We start from the raw sequence: 15,000 nt of genomic DNA on the forward strand, positions 1-15,000 counted from the left end.
GGATGACAACAATAAACAAACAGTGACAGGCTCGGTGTAGAAAAAAACCCAACTCTTTAATCATGCATTACCTGCAATTATTAGTGAAATTAATTGTATGCACTCTCACGCAAAAACACTTTCTTCATAGAAGTCTGGCTTGGTATTCTGTTTGGCTGCGCCACCTTCCTGGAATGGGGCATCGGCTGAGCTATTGCTGCTAATACCTTCATGCTCTTTCCATGATACTCTATGGAAAGTCTTTCTGAGTTTATGTATCTCTCACTGCTAGACACAGTAGCTAAAAGAGCTATTGCTGCGACAACTTTGTTGTGTACTCTGTTTTTCGTAGAGCAGGTTCTACTGCTGACTCAGACCTTCTACAGTGTAGCGTTTATAGTAGTAATGTTTCTCTCTGAGATGAAGCCATTAAACAAGCTACTGCTGCCAGTAATGCTTTACTTTTTTAACCATAAAGTACCCCTTAGTAGTGCTTCTATGATTTTTGATAGGGTTTCATTAAAGTAACTGAGGCATTTTTCTTAATTTGCACTTTGGGTTTTTAAGTTGATCAGGCTTTATGGGAACTTATTAGTAATCAATGACTGTCTGTTTCTGTCTTGCGTCCCATTTTTTTAGACGCTAGACCCGGATCCATATTTATCTTGCAACCAAATGCAGTGAATAGTATATTAAAGGATCCCGCCCATCGTTTTTTTTGTTTTTTTTTCGCAAGTAAAGATTCACAAATTACAAACTGTGTTTAAGAAACTGTAATCAGAATTAAATGTCTTATCTAGAGTCTTTAAAAAAAACGTTAAATATTGTGATCAAAAGCAGCGACACTCAGTGCAGTGTAAGGCCACTTTGAAGTGACTAGTCTGCATTAGTCTGATGTACAAATTAGGGCAGAAAACTGGCTCGGTGTGGAACTGGTGGTCAGGTGGCTTTTTTTCCCTTTTGAAATCAATAATTAATTAAGAGGCCTTACTTACATTTAGCTTTAAGGAAGAATGAATATGTGGAGAAACATCCTGTACCCACTGTTAAGCATGATGAAGGACATATGATGCCGTGGGACTTTTTGTCCTCCAAATTGAACCTTGTTAAAATCCATAGCATCCTAGACTCTTTGAAATATAAGGAGATTTTTGATTGAAAAATAATGGGTAAGCTCTTCTGGTTAAACTAAACACTAAACATTGAATTACACCAATATAGAAATGGTTCATCAGACACATCCATCTCAGCCATGGATGTCTCAAATCTGTGGACTGAGCTGAAAAGAGCGCATAATAGACAACTCATTACCCCGGATGATCCAGAGGTTTTGGGGGTAGAGGGATGGTTAAAAAAATAAATAATCAAATTTCAGTTTGCCCCTTCTTATTGTGCTAATGGTAAAAGAGGGTTGTACGTGTTAAAAGCAGGGGTAGACATTGTGGGACAAATGATAAATAAGATTTCCCCACTAAATAAATGTACACAAATGTAAGGATATTAATTTGTATGTTTTCATTGGGAAATTTTGCTACTGTAATAAAAGCTGAATTCATTTCAAGGCTTTTTACTCATATTCACTATGAGTGCCAACAAACGTGGCCGACATTGCACACATCAACTAAAATCTGCATCCAGACCACTGTGTTGCATTAATAGACCTGACTTACGCAACCGCGACATTACTCACGCGTTCTCACACAGCGCACAAACACAACATCAGAAGCACGCACAGATCAGACACATCTTTCTCTCCAATTTCTCACCAGCAGTGCAGTCAGCTGCGAGTCACATGACTGACTGGCTTGTCTCACTGAGCATGCCCAGACCCCCCCCCCCCCCCCAACCCCCAGTGTTGTCAGGCAAAATATAAGAGAGCAGTAGCAGCAGAGATCTGCAATAGATAAACACACAGACTCGCACGCACACACGCACCAGCTGGCGCGCTTGCAGGCACGCACAACACGCATCCAGAAACAGACCGTCCAGAACTGTGATTGCTGCGCTCGTTTTTCTCCGCCTCTGTATTTCTTTTTTTTTTTTTTGATGGTTCTTTTGTCATCTGTCATTTCAGTGGAAAACGGCCACTGACAAAGGAAGAACCAGAGAGAGAGAGAGAGAGAGAGAGTGAGAGAGAGAGAGGGGGGCAGGTGTGCCCTTTAAGAGGAAAGAAGCAGCTGAGGCAAGGACAGCATCCCAGTCTCCATCCTCTGAGGAGGTAAGTGTGGATGGATGAGTCCGGATCGGAGGGGAAGGGGGGGTGTGGGTAAATCCGCCCGGGCGCATCTGTGTTGGGGCTAAACTGCTATCTGAAGAGAAGGAGGGAAGGGGAGACGATGGCGGCGAATGTTTGCGTGTGTATGTGCGCACTGTCAGAGGGTGGGTGGGCTCATTTTGCTGGCGACTCTATTGGTATGTGAGACGACAGAGGCCAAGGAAATGGCAGGGAGTGCGGGGGTGAGCGGGACCGAGATGGAAACGCGAGGAGCAGGCTTGAGGACATGGAAAATGGATCGGAGCTGAGGATGGACCTGAGCGGGGTTCTGCAGGGCTAGACTGCATGGAAAGGAAATAACCGTTTAGCGCACTCTACTGAAGCAAGAGCATTTAAGCATATTTTTGGTCAGTGAAATGTATAAAGAAATACGGGAATTCACCTTCCTTACTGCTGTGTACCTAAATCTGATAAGTCATCCTCCTCATCTGGAGTGCAAACCTCTGTTGCTGTACAGTCTTTGTTTACACATGTTTTGTTTCTGCAAATCTCTGTTCTGCAGTTTTATCGTGCCTTAGACTAAAGGGACTGATATGAGCATTGTGATGCTCAGAGGCAGATTTAGGAGAATGTGGGCCCCTGGGACAGAGCCAGTTTCGGTCCCCTGCCCACCGGGTACCAAAACCGATCTGTTATGAATGCGGTAAATTGATAGTTAGGTACGCATCAACGTTAAGTATTATGGGCCTTATCCATGTGGAAATAGAGAATTTCTGAAATAATCCTTGTATTCACCCTCTCTACAAAATTCCTTTAAACATAAACATGGCAATTATGGCTTGCAGCGTGTTTTTAAACCTTGTGCCATTTTATGCTCTTGATCGTTTCTTATTCATCTTTTTGGGTATGAAATGGAGCAGTCTGCCTCGGGTGATTTCATATAGACCACGGATCAGCGCATATCTGCCAGAGGGGAATTTCCTACCTGCTTTTACAATCAACCATTTTAATTATTCTACTCATAGACTAATGTAAGGAAAGGTGGTATTATGTTTCCAATAAATTATGCACCAACAAGAGGGTTGTTCTGGGTACTTTTGGTTTGATCAGGGGTCAAAATCTCTCTTATTTTACCTAATTCAGTGGGCCGAAGCATGAAACAGACTTCAAATAAAAGCAAAAATGGTTTAATACCAGCTGTTCAGAAAATGCAATCAAATCCAATTATACAGTACATAAGAGCGGTTTATACAATATGAGCAGTTAACGATCAGATATCTCCATTTTTCATCAAAATACTTCACTACAAAGAAAAGTATACATATGTGGCAATGTTTAATACATGAATACAACAGTTAATATTAGGGCACCAAATTGATGCAGGAACAGACAAAATAGGAACGTGTGGGTTAGCGAAATGACTGGCAGCTGCTAAAGTTTTGTTATTTCTGTCATTCTTGGGGTTGAGGGTTGGGCCAGAGTTTATTTTCTCCTTAAAAGAGAGGACTCCCACTCCATGCAGTCATTGTTAGAGTACATTGAAGAAATAACAACCGGGATGTATTTGAACTTTCTCAGTTTTAACGACAGAAAGGCAGAGGTGTTTTTACGGTGAAGGGTGTCCAGTGGGTTGTCCTCTGTAGAACTTGGCCCTCTGGCTCAGCACATAAAACCTATTGTCACTAACACCCAAGTTGAAAATGGAGAACCTATTTTATTTCAAGTTAATGTAAAAACAATTCTTTATTTGTTAATTTTCAGTTTGAGTTGCTTTATAACATCTTTTATGTGTGTTCTTATATTAGCATGTTTTAATGCTTGTATACGATCTGTGTTCAGCACCTTGGTGAGTTGTGCTGCTTTTAAAGTGCTTATGAATAAAGTTGGCTTGGCTTGTTTCAACTCGCCATCACAGGGAGCGGAGGACTGCTAAGATGGTGGCTTCAAGCAGAAATAGACTCATAGTTTGGGCGACAGCAGCAGGCGTGATGATGTCACATATGGAGTTAGCGGTTCATCTGAAAACAAAGAAAGTAGCTGCAGGACTGCTTATCAACCCTTCTAAGTCCCATATGTCCCTTTAAGTACCATTTATACAAATATTAATGTGTATATGAGCACCAGCGGCATGCTACCACCGATAGCCATGCGAACAAAACAAGCTCAGTAGTAAACACAGCAAAATGAATGGAGATTGAAGTTTTAACATTAGCAGAATTTTTAACTTTAGCATTAGCTTGGGAAATGGAGACCCAATTTAGCATGTTCATAATGACTGTGGACATATTTCATGCTGCTAAACAGTACATTAATTATTTGTATACAGCCATATCTTGAGGCGTAAATTAATGGAACCTTTATTAATGATTTTATGAAAGAAAATAACTCGAAAGCAGGACAATTCCCAACCATACTAATGGTCTTTTGAGTTTATTGCTAATAATACAGGACAAATAATTTTTAAATTGATATTTCTGTAAACGGTGTACTAATTGCCCATCCCTAATATATAGTTTGCTTTTTAACTTTTTCCATGTCAATGATGGGATTTAAAAGCTATTTATGTCCTGGTCTGTTTCAAAAACAGTAGAAATACCATAGAAATCTCTTTATCATTATTCACTTTTGACAGATATTTATGCCAACAAGCAGTAGAAACAATGGGTTCTTCATATGTCACTATCTTTCTTTCATTTATTTACCACTCTTGTAGTGATGTCAGTGTTTCTTCCTACTGCGTCTCTAATGGGAAAAAAAAAATCTACTAACCTCTTGTTCTTTAGTATTAATAGACTAGGATCCTGGAACAAAACATAAACAAAGAAGCAGAGACATAGAGGGTACTGAACGTACAGCACATATCTCCCACACACTTTCTCTCAACAGTGATTAATGCCACTCTGAAAGGAGGCAGAAATGGCTGTTGCTAGGATACATGGCAAGGTGAAGTGCAGACGATTTAAACAAAAAAAGGAGGAGGGCACCACTGACTGAGCATGGCATCGCTAACGGTAGCGCCTCTGTTGCATGTTTTATTCCTTCTCTGATTTTCTAATTTTCTTTTTCCCCACCCCAATTTTTTCCAAGGCTGTGGCATTCAGAGGAGTGCAAAAAGGGACGGACGGTCAGACAAAGCCCTGCGTTGTTTTTTTTTCTTTCTGTTCTTGCTCCTTTCACCTGGAGATAGGCTGCCATGTTTGGCAGTAATCAGAGGCCTAAACCTGTCTGAGAGAGCCCTATGAACAGCCGATCCAATGGTAAGACAGCTGGGATCCTATTGGTGTGTGTAATCAGTGAATCTGATAAAGCAATATGTCACAGAGCCATCGCTTTATTTAAGATAAAAATTGTGAAGGAGATTTAATAATGTTTTAGTGCTGCATGCAGATTAGCTGCCATTCTTTTGACATTCTGATTATTTTAGCTTGTTTTAAAATAGTGCAGGTTTCATGAGCTGAAACTGTCCTGCTTTGACATGTCCCTTTTCATATTTTAAAAGTCACCCCTGTCATTCTCAGTTAGGTATTCTTATGATGGAAGATGTCAGTGGATGTTCTGCGTCTCCTCCCTGAGATGCTATATAAAGCAATGTTTTGAAGCCCTTGAATTGAAGGCTAAATAGGGAGATGAAAGGATGATACAAAGAGGCTGTATTTCCCTTCCTCTCTACTATAATGATGTTTTCACAATGCGTGGGCCCACAGGACATCAAAGGCCAGTGTTGGACAGACGAGGAGTCGGATGGAGAGAACGAATCTGAACAGTTCCTTTATGGAATCCAGGTAGATAAGGATTCATTACTTCTCTGTTTAAGGAGTTTTGTTAAGGTGTTAACACATATAGGCTTTTTATGTTCCTGCCACCGCTATATCCTTAATACATACTTGTTTTCAAAGGGCATTGTAGTAACATTTAATAGATACAATTTAAATAAAATTTGACAATTCTATATAGTCCATTTGAGTTACCAGGACGCATTATCGTTATAAGTAGAGTTCCCCAGCTTTTCTGCAGATCTTTCAAAGTTGTTCTTTAGACTCTAGTCTGTTTGATTTTGTATTTACACCTTACCAGGACAACAGGGAAGCTTTTAAGACCTGGCTGGAATAATATTCTCACAATTTATTGACCATGTGTGCAAAAAACTGCACTTTCACTGTATTCCCACCGAAAATTAATCAAACAGTATAACATCTTCTAACAGCCAATTTTCTTTAACTGCTGCTTAAATAAAATAAATAATTATTTTAAAAATGATGTAGTGATATGTGTTTATATACATGCTGTGTTAAGATAGTTATGGATATTACAAGTTCTACTGTTATCTATAACATTCATTGCTATTTGATTCATGGCCAGCCAGATGCAGAAAAAACACACTGAGTAGTTGGAGTAAGTGATTAATGGACAGAATATTGCAATGTTGCCCTTCATAGAGTATCATCGTTAAAACAAGGTATTGGCTGGTTGATTATTAGTTGGACTATGTGTCTGCTGTAGGCTACTTAACAGACATACAATACATCTCATTGTTACCTTAGTTTCTATGCAAGGACTCTCAGGAATAATACCTAATATTTCCTAAGAGCCAAGTTGTCGTTTCTTGTAAGCCTCTTTTTAACGAGCTGACCAGTGGTACAGAGCAACAAATGGGGAATGTGCAGTGCTGCCACACTCTTCGCTTTACACAAGCAGGGAAATCTCTGGTGACTCTGGAATTTTCTCTGCCATCTCTTTAAAATGACTTTAAACAGACATTCGTGGTTTAGATAATACCAGTTATGATACCCATAACCAGCCCTTGCCTTGGGTATTGTGTGCTTAAACAGTTATGAAATGAGTGAAGTGGAAAATTGAAGAAGCGTAGACCACATCAACAGTACCACGTTCCATTAACCTCAAAAGTCATAACTCAGGCCTTCAAATGATTCCACACCGATCCCCTAACAAGTTTTAAGTTGGACATTGAGATTGGGTTATTGCTCTACTTTGCCGGGCCCTTATTATTAACTTTATTTATTAATTTTCAACAGCACATTCTTTACCGCATTAATGTTCTATACAATGCTGTTCATTTTAATATACAAAACCCCCACATAAAACATAAAAAAATCATACAAAAACAAACAAAACAGCAAACATACCCAATATATATAATGATAAAATAAAATACAAAAATCTATTCACTTTACAGCTAACTAAAACAATATAGCAGAGATTTGCTTTTGATGACGTACTCATCCTGAATTTTTCCATGTATTGTAAAATTGTAAAAATGGCTGCCAATGGCTGCCTTGACAAATTTAGCATTTGAACCTCAGCTGCGCTTTAATGATACAGACAATCAGAAAATTTTCTTTTTCTACATCTTTCTCACATTTTTAGTCAAGGACAGCACCGCATTGTCTTTTTAGATCCAAGAATAACAAGAAAGAACCCATCCTGTGTTTTAGACCTGCAATCGATAACTTGGTGGGGGCACTTCAATTGCCCCCACCAAGTTATCAGTTATTCAGTTTAATTAATTTATTTTTTAGTTACAAATAGGATAAAGCACAACTACAGCAAAGATCTGACGCATGACCTGAGGAATGAATGTTTTTGATTTAGTATCTCTCACAAGTGAGTTTTTAGCTTGCAATTCTTTGGATTATACATTGTTTTTGATAAAATACTTTTATGTGGGTCAAATGTACTGGGAATGGGCCGTAACACCAGGCTGCTAGTGACAAAGTGGTTGTAGATCTGATTTTTATTTGGTCTACTGCCAAGTTGTTTTACATGCGCTGGTATAATGCTGCCTTATCCCTTTTAATGTCTGAATTATATTTTAGAGAATAGGAGAATGGCCTGAAATGGTCAAAAAGCAGCCAATATTCTTAAGAAGGACTTAAAAGGACCTTCATAAAGCCTAAAAAAACACTGCAAGAAAAGATTATGACAACGTTTAGGTCTATATACAAAATAAGTGTGTTTAAGTTAAGTCTTCCCCAAGTTGTAAGAAAACAAATTTTCAAATATATGTCACTGTTATAGCTTGACCAAAAAAATCTAAATAATTTTAAATAAAAACCAAATCAAGTAATTATTAAAAATCGCCATTACAGTTACAGCTCAGTAAATTAGAATATCATCAAGTTAATGTTATGCAATTCTGTTCAAAGGTTAAACTCATTTACTTTCTGAATTTCTTACATACAGTGATATATATCAAGGATATTTTCTGTTAATTTTGATGATTATGACTTAAAGCTGATGAAAACAATCAATTCAGTTTCTAAGAAAACTATAATTTCACAGAATGGCAATAAAACACATTTTAATACAGACTTGTTAATGTTATGGCATCATTTATGGACTACACGATCAGGAAGAAGACTGCTGACTATAGTGACACCTCCCACCAGGAGGGCAGGCCACCAATATTAATTAAAGCAGATAGCTTTTCACACAGATATCCTGTGTCCAAGCATATCATTGTAAATATTATTTAAAGGAAAAAGTGTGTCCAGCAACAGGGATAACAACAGAGATTCACGAGACTCCTGAACCAAAGACAGTATCAGCAGTTTCTTGTAAAGAGAAAACCATTGGTACTGTTGCTCGCCAGTCAAAAGTAATTTCCAACAGTTGCCAACAATAGATTTCATCGAGGACATACAACTACTTTTTCTTTCACTGTTATTGTAGCAGTGAGCGTTGGTGCAAACGTCTTTTAAAATATTCAGACTAAATTTAAATGTTGTCAATGGTGGATTACTTTGCTGTGGAACTGCATAGAACAGTGACTATCAATCTGACATTTCCATCATGACGCTCAACTGAGCATGGAAAACATTTTCCTATATCTCTGATGCAGAACTTTTTTATCTTAAGAATATAAACATGAAAAAAAAATGAATGGTCACATTTTAAATTACTTCAAACTTACATCTTAAGATCTGATAGTGAACGCAAAATGTCTTGTTTACAGCATATTTCGCTGTGCAGACAGTGCCAGATTAATTTCCAATGCTATCATGAAATTCATCATCTTTATCTCATAAAGTGTAATTCCACCTAAGATCCTAATCTGAGAGTTTTCCTTTTTTACTGTTATCTTCCAAGTCTCTTGATTGAAATGTAAATCCAGTACAGCTCATTTCAACGAAGTCAAAGTACATGAAAGGAGAGCAGCTAAGATAAGGATGTAACTGTGCCGCTCACACTGAGCTAAGAAGATGAGAGCTTGACTTCAAGACACCAGACACAAGCATGAAAGACTTTTTGGGCAACTTTGTGTCAGAACAGATCAAAAACCAAATTATCCAGTGGTAACCAAACATCCCCCCCGCCAAAAAAAATAAAAACCAAAGAAAAAAAACACTAATTAAATACTTTGAAATAAGAACAAGAAGTAGTTAAAAAATATTCCGCTAGTAACAAAAGTTCTAAAACATAGTTAAAGTAATGCATACAGTAACTGTTCAGTTGTATAATGTCTATTATGATATTCACTTTTATGTTAGACAATCTTGATCTTGTTGGGTGTTTGAATCTACATTCTCTTGTAAAACTATTAATACCCCTTGAACTTTTTACCATTTTATTCACATTATAAACACAAACATCTACGCATTTTATCATAAAACGTTGGGATTTTATGTGATAGAGCAATTCAAAGCAATGCATTATTGTGAAGTGAAAGGAAAATTATATATATTTTTTATCTAAATAAACTCAAATATGTGATGTTAATTTGCATTCAGCCCCCAGAGTTAAAATTCATGAAACCATATTTTGCTGCAATTACAGCTGCAAGGTTTTGGGAGAATATTTCTTCTATCTTTGCACATTCAGAGTCTGATCCCTTTTTACCACTTGTAAAATAGATCAAGCTTAGTCAGGTTGAATAGGTAACACCTGTGAACAGGTACAAGCGTTACAGCACCTTCTCACCTGAGTTTAGGCCAGGCATGCTTTCTTACTAGACCAATTTAACACATGAAGGCACTTTAAACCATTCCATTGTAGTTCTGACTGTATGTTCAGGGTGGTTAGCTTGCTGGAAAATTAACCTCCGCCTCAGCCTTATGTCTTTAGCAGCCTCTAAAATGTTTCTTTCAAAATTTTACTGCATTTATCCTAACCTTTATTGACATGTTTTTGGGAATGATGGGGACCCAAATGCAAATAGGACATTGACAGATGGAGCGACGCTTTAATGATGTGTAATCTGGAGAGGCTACAAACTAGACATGAGGAAAATCATCACAGACCAGGGGAAGAACAAGAGTAGAACCAGAGAGCTTAATAATGTGGGGGTGGGATTTGTGACATGCAAATCATGTGAGTGCTATCAGCAGAATGATTGCAGCTTTACTGGGGAACAAGACTGAGGAGCTAAAGAGAGAACTAAGAAATAACCAACAACAAAAAAAAAAAATTAACTACATACAGTAATGAGGTGATATTGGAACAAAAATACAATACTCAAACAGAAGCGACCCCAAAGTTAACGGATCATGATGCACATCTTTTCAATTCTGACTGTTTTTTTTTTTTTACCTTTTGAAGAAAAACGTCCCCACAGCAGGATGCTGCCATTTGTCATTGTGGTCACAGAGTGTCCAAGGTGGTGCTCCACCACATTGTGTTTTGCATGGAGACAGTTTTGGTCTCGTTTGACCACGGGAAGTACTTCCCGTTTGCTCTGTTCCATACATGGCTTGTGACAAAACTGCAAACAGGACTTCTTATGTCTCACTTCTAGCCACTCTTTCCTAAAGTCTGATTTGTAGACGGTGCAATAAATAGCTGCCATGTCCTATGTGGACCTCTGCAGGTCTTCCAGAGTTGCATTGGGTCTCTTGGCTTGCTTCTCTGATTAGTGCTCTTCTTGCTCACCTTGTTATGTCAGATAGACAGCCATGTCTTGATAGTTTTGCAGCTGTGTTGTACTCCTTTTCAATTTCAATTCAATTTTATTTATATTGCACCAACAATTCACAAGACATGTCATCTCAAGGCACTTTACAAAGTCAAATTCAATCCAGATTGGTCAAAAAGTTTCCTATCTAAGGAAACCCAGAAGATTTCACCAAGTCTTGACAAGCAGCATTCACTCCTCCTGAAAGAGCGTAGAGCCACAGTGGACAGTCATCTGCGTTGTTGATGGCTTTGCAGCAATCCCTCATACTGAGCATGCATGAAGCGACAGTGGAGAGGAAAACTCCCCTTTAACAGGGAGGAAAACCTCCAGCAGAACCACAACCAGGCTCAGTGTGAACGGCCTTCTGCCACGACCGACTGGGGGTTTGAGAACACAAAGAGACACAAAAAAGCTCAGAAGCACACATTGATCCAGGAATCTTTTCTATGCTAGAGGGTAATGGTAGATTACCTGCCCCCCTGGATGATGTCACAGTTAACAGAATGCCAGGGTAGATGTACCTACCTACTATGAAAAAAGATTACAGAGAGAACATAAAGTTAGAAGTTGAAACAACATAAAAAATGCAAAATTGTAGAACAGTAGGAGAACTCAGCAGAGTGAGAGAAATGTCCATGTTCAAATGATGGATTGAAGTCTTCTCTGAGATATCTAAAACCTGGGACATTGTTTTATATCCTGCTTTGTCTTAATGCAGCTGCCTATTCACTAACGTTCTCTAACAAAGCTCTAAGGCCTTCACAAAACAGCTTTATTTAAACTTAAAGGAAATTATGCAGGGAATTTGCTGCACTGGATGATATTTAGGCGTATCAGGACAAAAGGACCTGAATACATATGCACACCATATTTCTGAGATTTTGTTTTTATTGTAAGAATTTTTAAAAACAGTAGCATTTTCCTTCCCTTTCACTTGAGTTGGTTTATCACAAATTAAATTATTTGTATTCATGGTTGTAGTTTGTGGAGAAAAAAATTTGAAAAAGTTCAAGGGGGTAGGAATACCTTTGCCATGTAATGTATGTGCTTGTACTGTTGGATATGTGGGTGTGAAAACAGCCAGGAACCACTGAGAATTCATTCACTGCTATAACTGTGACCAGTGCTGCTTGTTGCAGGGGAGCTGTGCTGCTGACCTGTACCGCCACCCTCAACTAGATGCAGATATCGAGGCCGTGAAAGACATCTACACTGACAGTGCCATCTCAGTCAGGTACGGCACAGATGCACAGACTCAAAGAGTTGTCCTGAGGTAAAAATTTGCCTCCGATATTTATCCTGAATGAAACTGGAGAAAAAAAAAAAAACATAACCTCAATTCATCTTGCACAGAGAGAGTAATCAGTAGAATTGGTCAGAGCCTAAGGTTTCCCATCAATCATGACAGATTAACTATATATGCTGCTGCATCCCTGCACAGGGAGTATGGAACCATTGATGATGTGGACATCGATCTCCATATTAACATCGGCTTCTTAGATGTGAGTCAGCTTTCTCTTCTCACTGCAAACACCTCTTCTGACTTTTCCCATTACTGTTCTAACGTTGACATTTTGCAAAGTAACACATCATTTATAATGCATCGGGTGCTCATGAGATATTTATGCTATGAGAAATGGCCCTAATTAGGCTACTAACAGTGTGTGTGTTGTGTGTGTCTCATTCAGGAGGAGGTTGCAACAGCCTGGAAAGTCATCAGAACAGAGCCCATTATTCTGAGACTGCGCTTTTCTCTTTCTCAGTACCTCGATGGACCCGGTGAGTAAAGATGCCAGTGTGGATGTTGGTTTTCTAGCAGGGACATTAGATATTTATGCCCCTCACTGAGTGTGGGTGGTGAGTACAATATGTGTCATACACGTGGGAGATTGGAAGAAGAAATAAAAAGAGCTTGAGTGTCGTTCTGTCGACTCTTTAATGATGTTAGTCATCTTTATTTATTCAGAGCCGTCAGTGGAAGTGTTTCAGCCTTCAAATAAAGAAGGCTTCAGTCTGGGCCTGCAACTCAAAAAGTAAGTGAGGAGATACTTTATTAAATTTAGCACAAAGCCTTGTAAACATGATCATACCACGTGAACTTTTTCACATTTTGTCACGTTACAACCACAGACCTGAGTGTATTTTATTAGAATCGCTGTGATAGGTGGAAAAAACGTGGAGCACAATTGAGAAGTAGAGGAAATGATACTTGGGTTTTCTCTTTTTTTACAAGTAAAAAGTGGCAAGAATTTGTATTCCCTTTTTAGAAATGGAAAAGTCTTTTGGGTTGAGTCTCTGCCGGGTTTGCACATCTAGAGACTAAAGGTTTTGCCCAATCGTCTTTGTAAAATAGCTCAAACTCAGTCTGTTTCAGAGCTACGGCCATTTCAGTGCTGGAGGTGAGATTATGGTTCCACTGGTAAAGGTTAAGCTATATTGATAACCTATTCCAAGTTTTTTTTTCCTGTAGAAAATGTTAATACATATTGATGGTTGCAGTCTGTGTTACCTGTGTAAAGTTCATACTACTTTTACCATATGATAGACGCACGTAAAATAGGTTTTAATTATATATGTTTGTATTCTTAAAGTTATACAGTCTTTTTTTAAAGTAAATATTAGAATTTATGTGGAGCCTATGGTTTGCAATATTTTATCCCACTATGGAGGTTTAAAAGGATTAAAACTTTAGATACTTCATAGGCACAGTAAAAATAAGGATTTGGAGCCTCCATGTGTGCACAAATGTGCGTCAGTGAATCTGAACAGTAAGGATATAGCTGAGATTTACCTGTTATTGAACAGTATACACAAAACATGTAGCTATACCAGACAGAACAAGTTATTGCTTTGAGATTATAGAGTCATAAAATAAAAGAAGTTGCGCTGTACTTATATGGTTACATTGCAGCTACAATAACCACCATAGCGTTATTAAGAACCTAAAGATGACTAAAACTTCAGATTATTTAATAAAATGTATAGTTTAGTTGACACATAAGAGAGAAGGTGAAAAGCTCTATTTTGAGTCATTTAAAACATCTGTACGGAGTTCAATTTCTTCCCCCATTTGCAGACACATTTTTATGTAAAAGGAATTAAGATAGAAAGTAAAACTAAGCAGATACTAATGCTCAGTTCACTCTTAACACATTAGGTTAAAATGATAAAACCTTTTCTGTCTGGGCACTAAGAGAGTGCACATTATGATTAGGCTTTCTATGAAGAAAAATATTTTTATGTTCTTTTAAAAAAAACAATGATTACCTTCTTTTTATTACCTCTTCTTGGCCTATAAAAACAGTCCAACAACTATTGAGCTGGTTGTTGGATTATCCAAACACCAGTTCTCAGCTGTTTCAGATAAAAAACAAGACATAAACACTGAAACAGTTAATCCAAACGCTAGATCCCACGTTAACTTCAGCTTGTAACAACAGCTTTGTGTGCTAACACTATTTAGCTAAACTGTGACTTAAGATACATATTAGAAAGGTTAGCGTTTACAGTGAGACAATATCCAAGACATAAGATACTCTTAAGAGAATACCTTAAAGTGGACTCACTTAAACATGCATTTATCAACTTACTTAGGATCATCTGACTGTGGTTCATTGATTGGGAAGTTCAGGTTTCCACAAATTTAGTTAGTGGGAGGTCTATCAAATGATGAGAAACAACAGAGGTACAGGGGTTATGGTTGTTCATATTTTATGAATTAATATTTGCAATACAGAATGTGAGCAAAGGGTGCCCTATTGTTAATTTAATTTAATCTTCTTTTTGGTTCTGGGTGTCAGCTTTTGGAGTTTTATCCTCCAGCAGGTGGCGCCCTAGACAAAGAATGTCTGAACATCACTTCATGCCACATATTCACAAGGCCATTATGAAAGTG

The 15,000-nt window shown here is 38.1% G+C and overlaps 1 protein-coding gene across 6 annotated transcripts in view; it reads left to right on the forward strand.

Moving 5' to 3' along the window:
• LOC105930155 (protein mono-ADP-ribosyltransferase PARP6) overlaps positions 1 to 15,000 on the forward strand; it is a 36,058-nt gene that overhangs the window by 1,291 nt on the left and 19,767 nt on the right. For 3 of the 6 annotated variants that reach the window (XM_012868190.3, XM_036136030.1, XM_012868193.3), the window contains exons 1-7: positions 1,836 to 2,197; positions 5,282 to 5,451; positions 5,899 to 5,976; positions 12,230 to 12,339; positions 12,547 to 12,607; positions 12,794 to 12,884; positions 13,072 to 13,138. In XM_012868190.3, coding sequence (XP_012723644.1) covers positions 5,449 to 5,451; positions 5,899 to 5,976; positions 12,230 to 12,339; positions 12,547 to 12,607; positions 12,794 to 12,884; positions 13,072 to 13,138 — 410 coding nt within the window. In that variant the 5' untranslated portion in view covers positions 1,836 to 2,197; positions 5,282 to 5,448. Of the gene's footprint in view, positions 1 to 1,835; positions 2,198 to 5,281; positions 5,452 to 5,898; positions 5,977 to 12,229; positions 12,340 to 12,546; positions 12,608 to 12,793; positions 12,885 to 13,071; positions 13,139 to 15,000 lie in introns of those variants that run through there. The other 3 variants (XM_012868191.3, XM_012868194.3, XM_021319345.2) reach the window with 2 other exon arrangements.

Source organism: Fundulus heteroclitus, chromosome 4, assembly GCF_011125445.2.
Source record: "Fundulus heteroclitus isolate FHET01 chromosome 4, MU-UCD_Fhet_4.1, whole genome shotgun sequence".
In the NCBI taxonomy this organism is placed as follows: Eukaryota; Metazoa; Chordata; class Actinopteri; order Cyprinodontiformes; family Fundulidae; genus Fundulus; species Fundulus heteroclitus.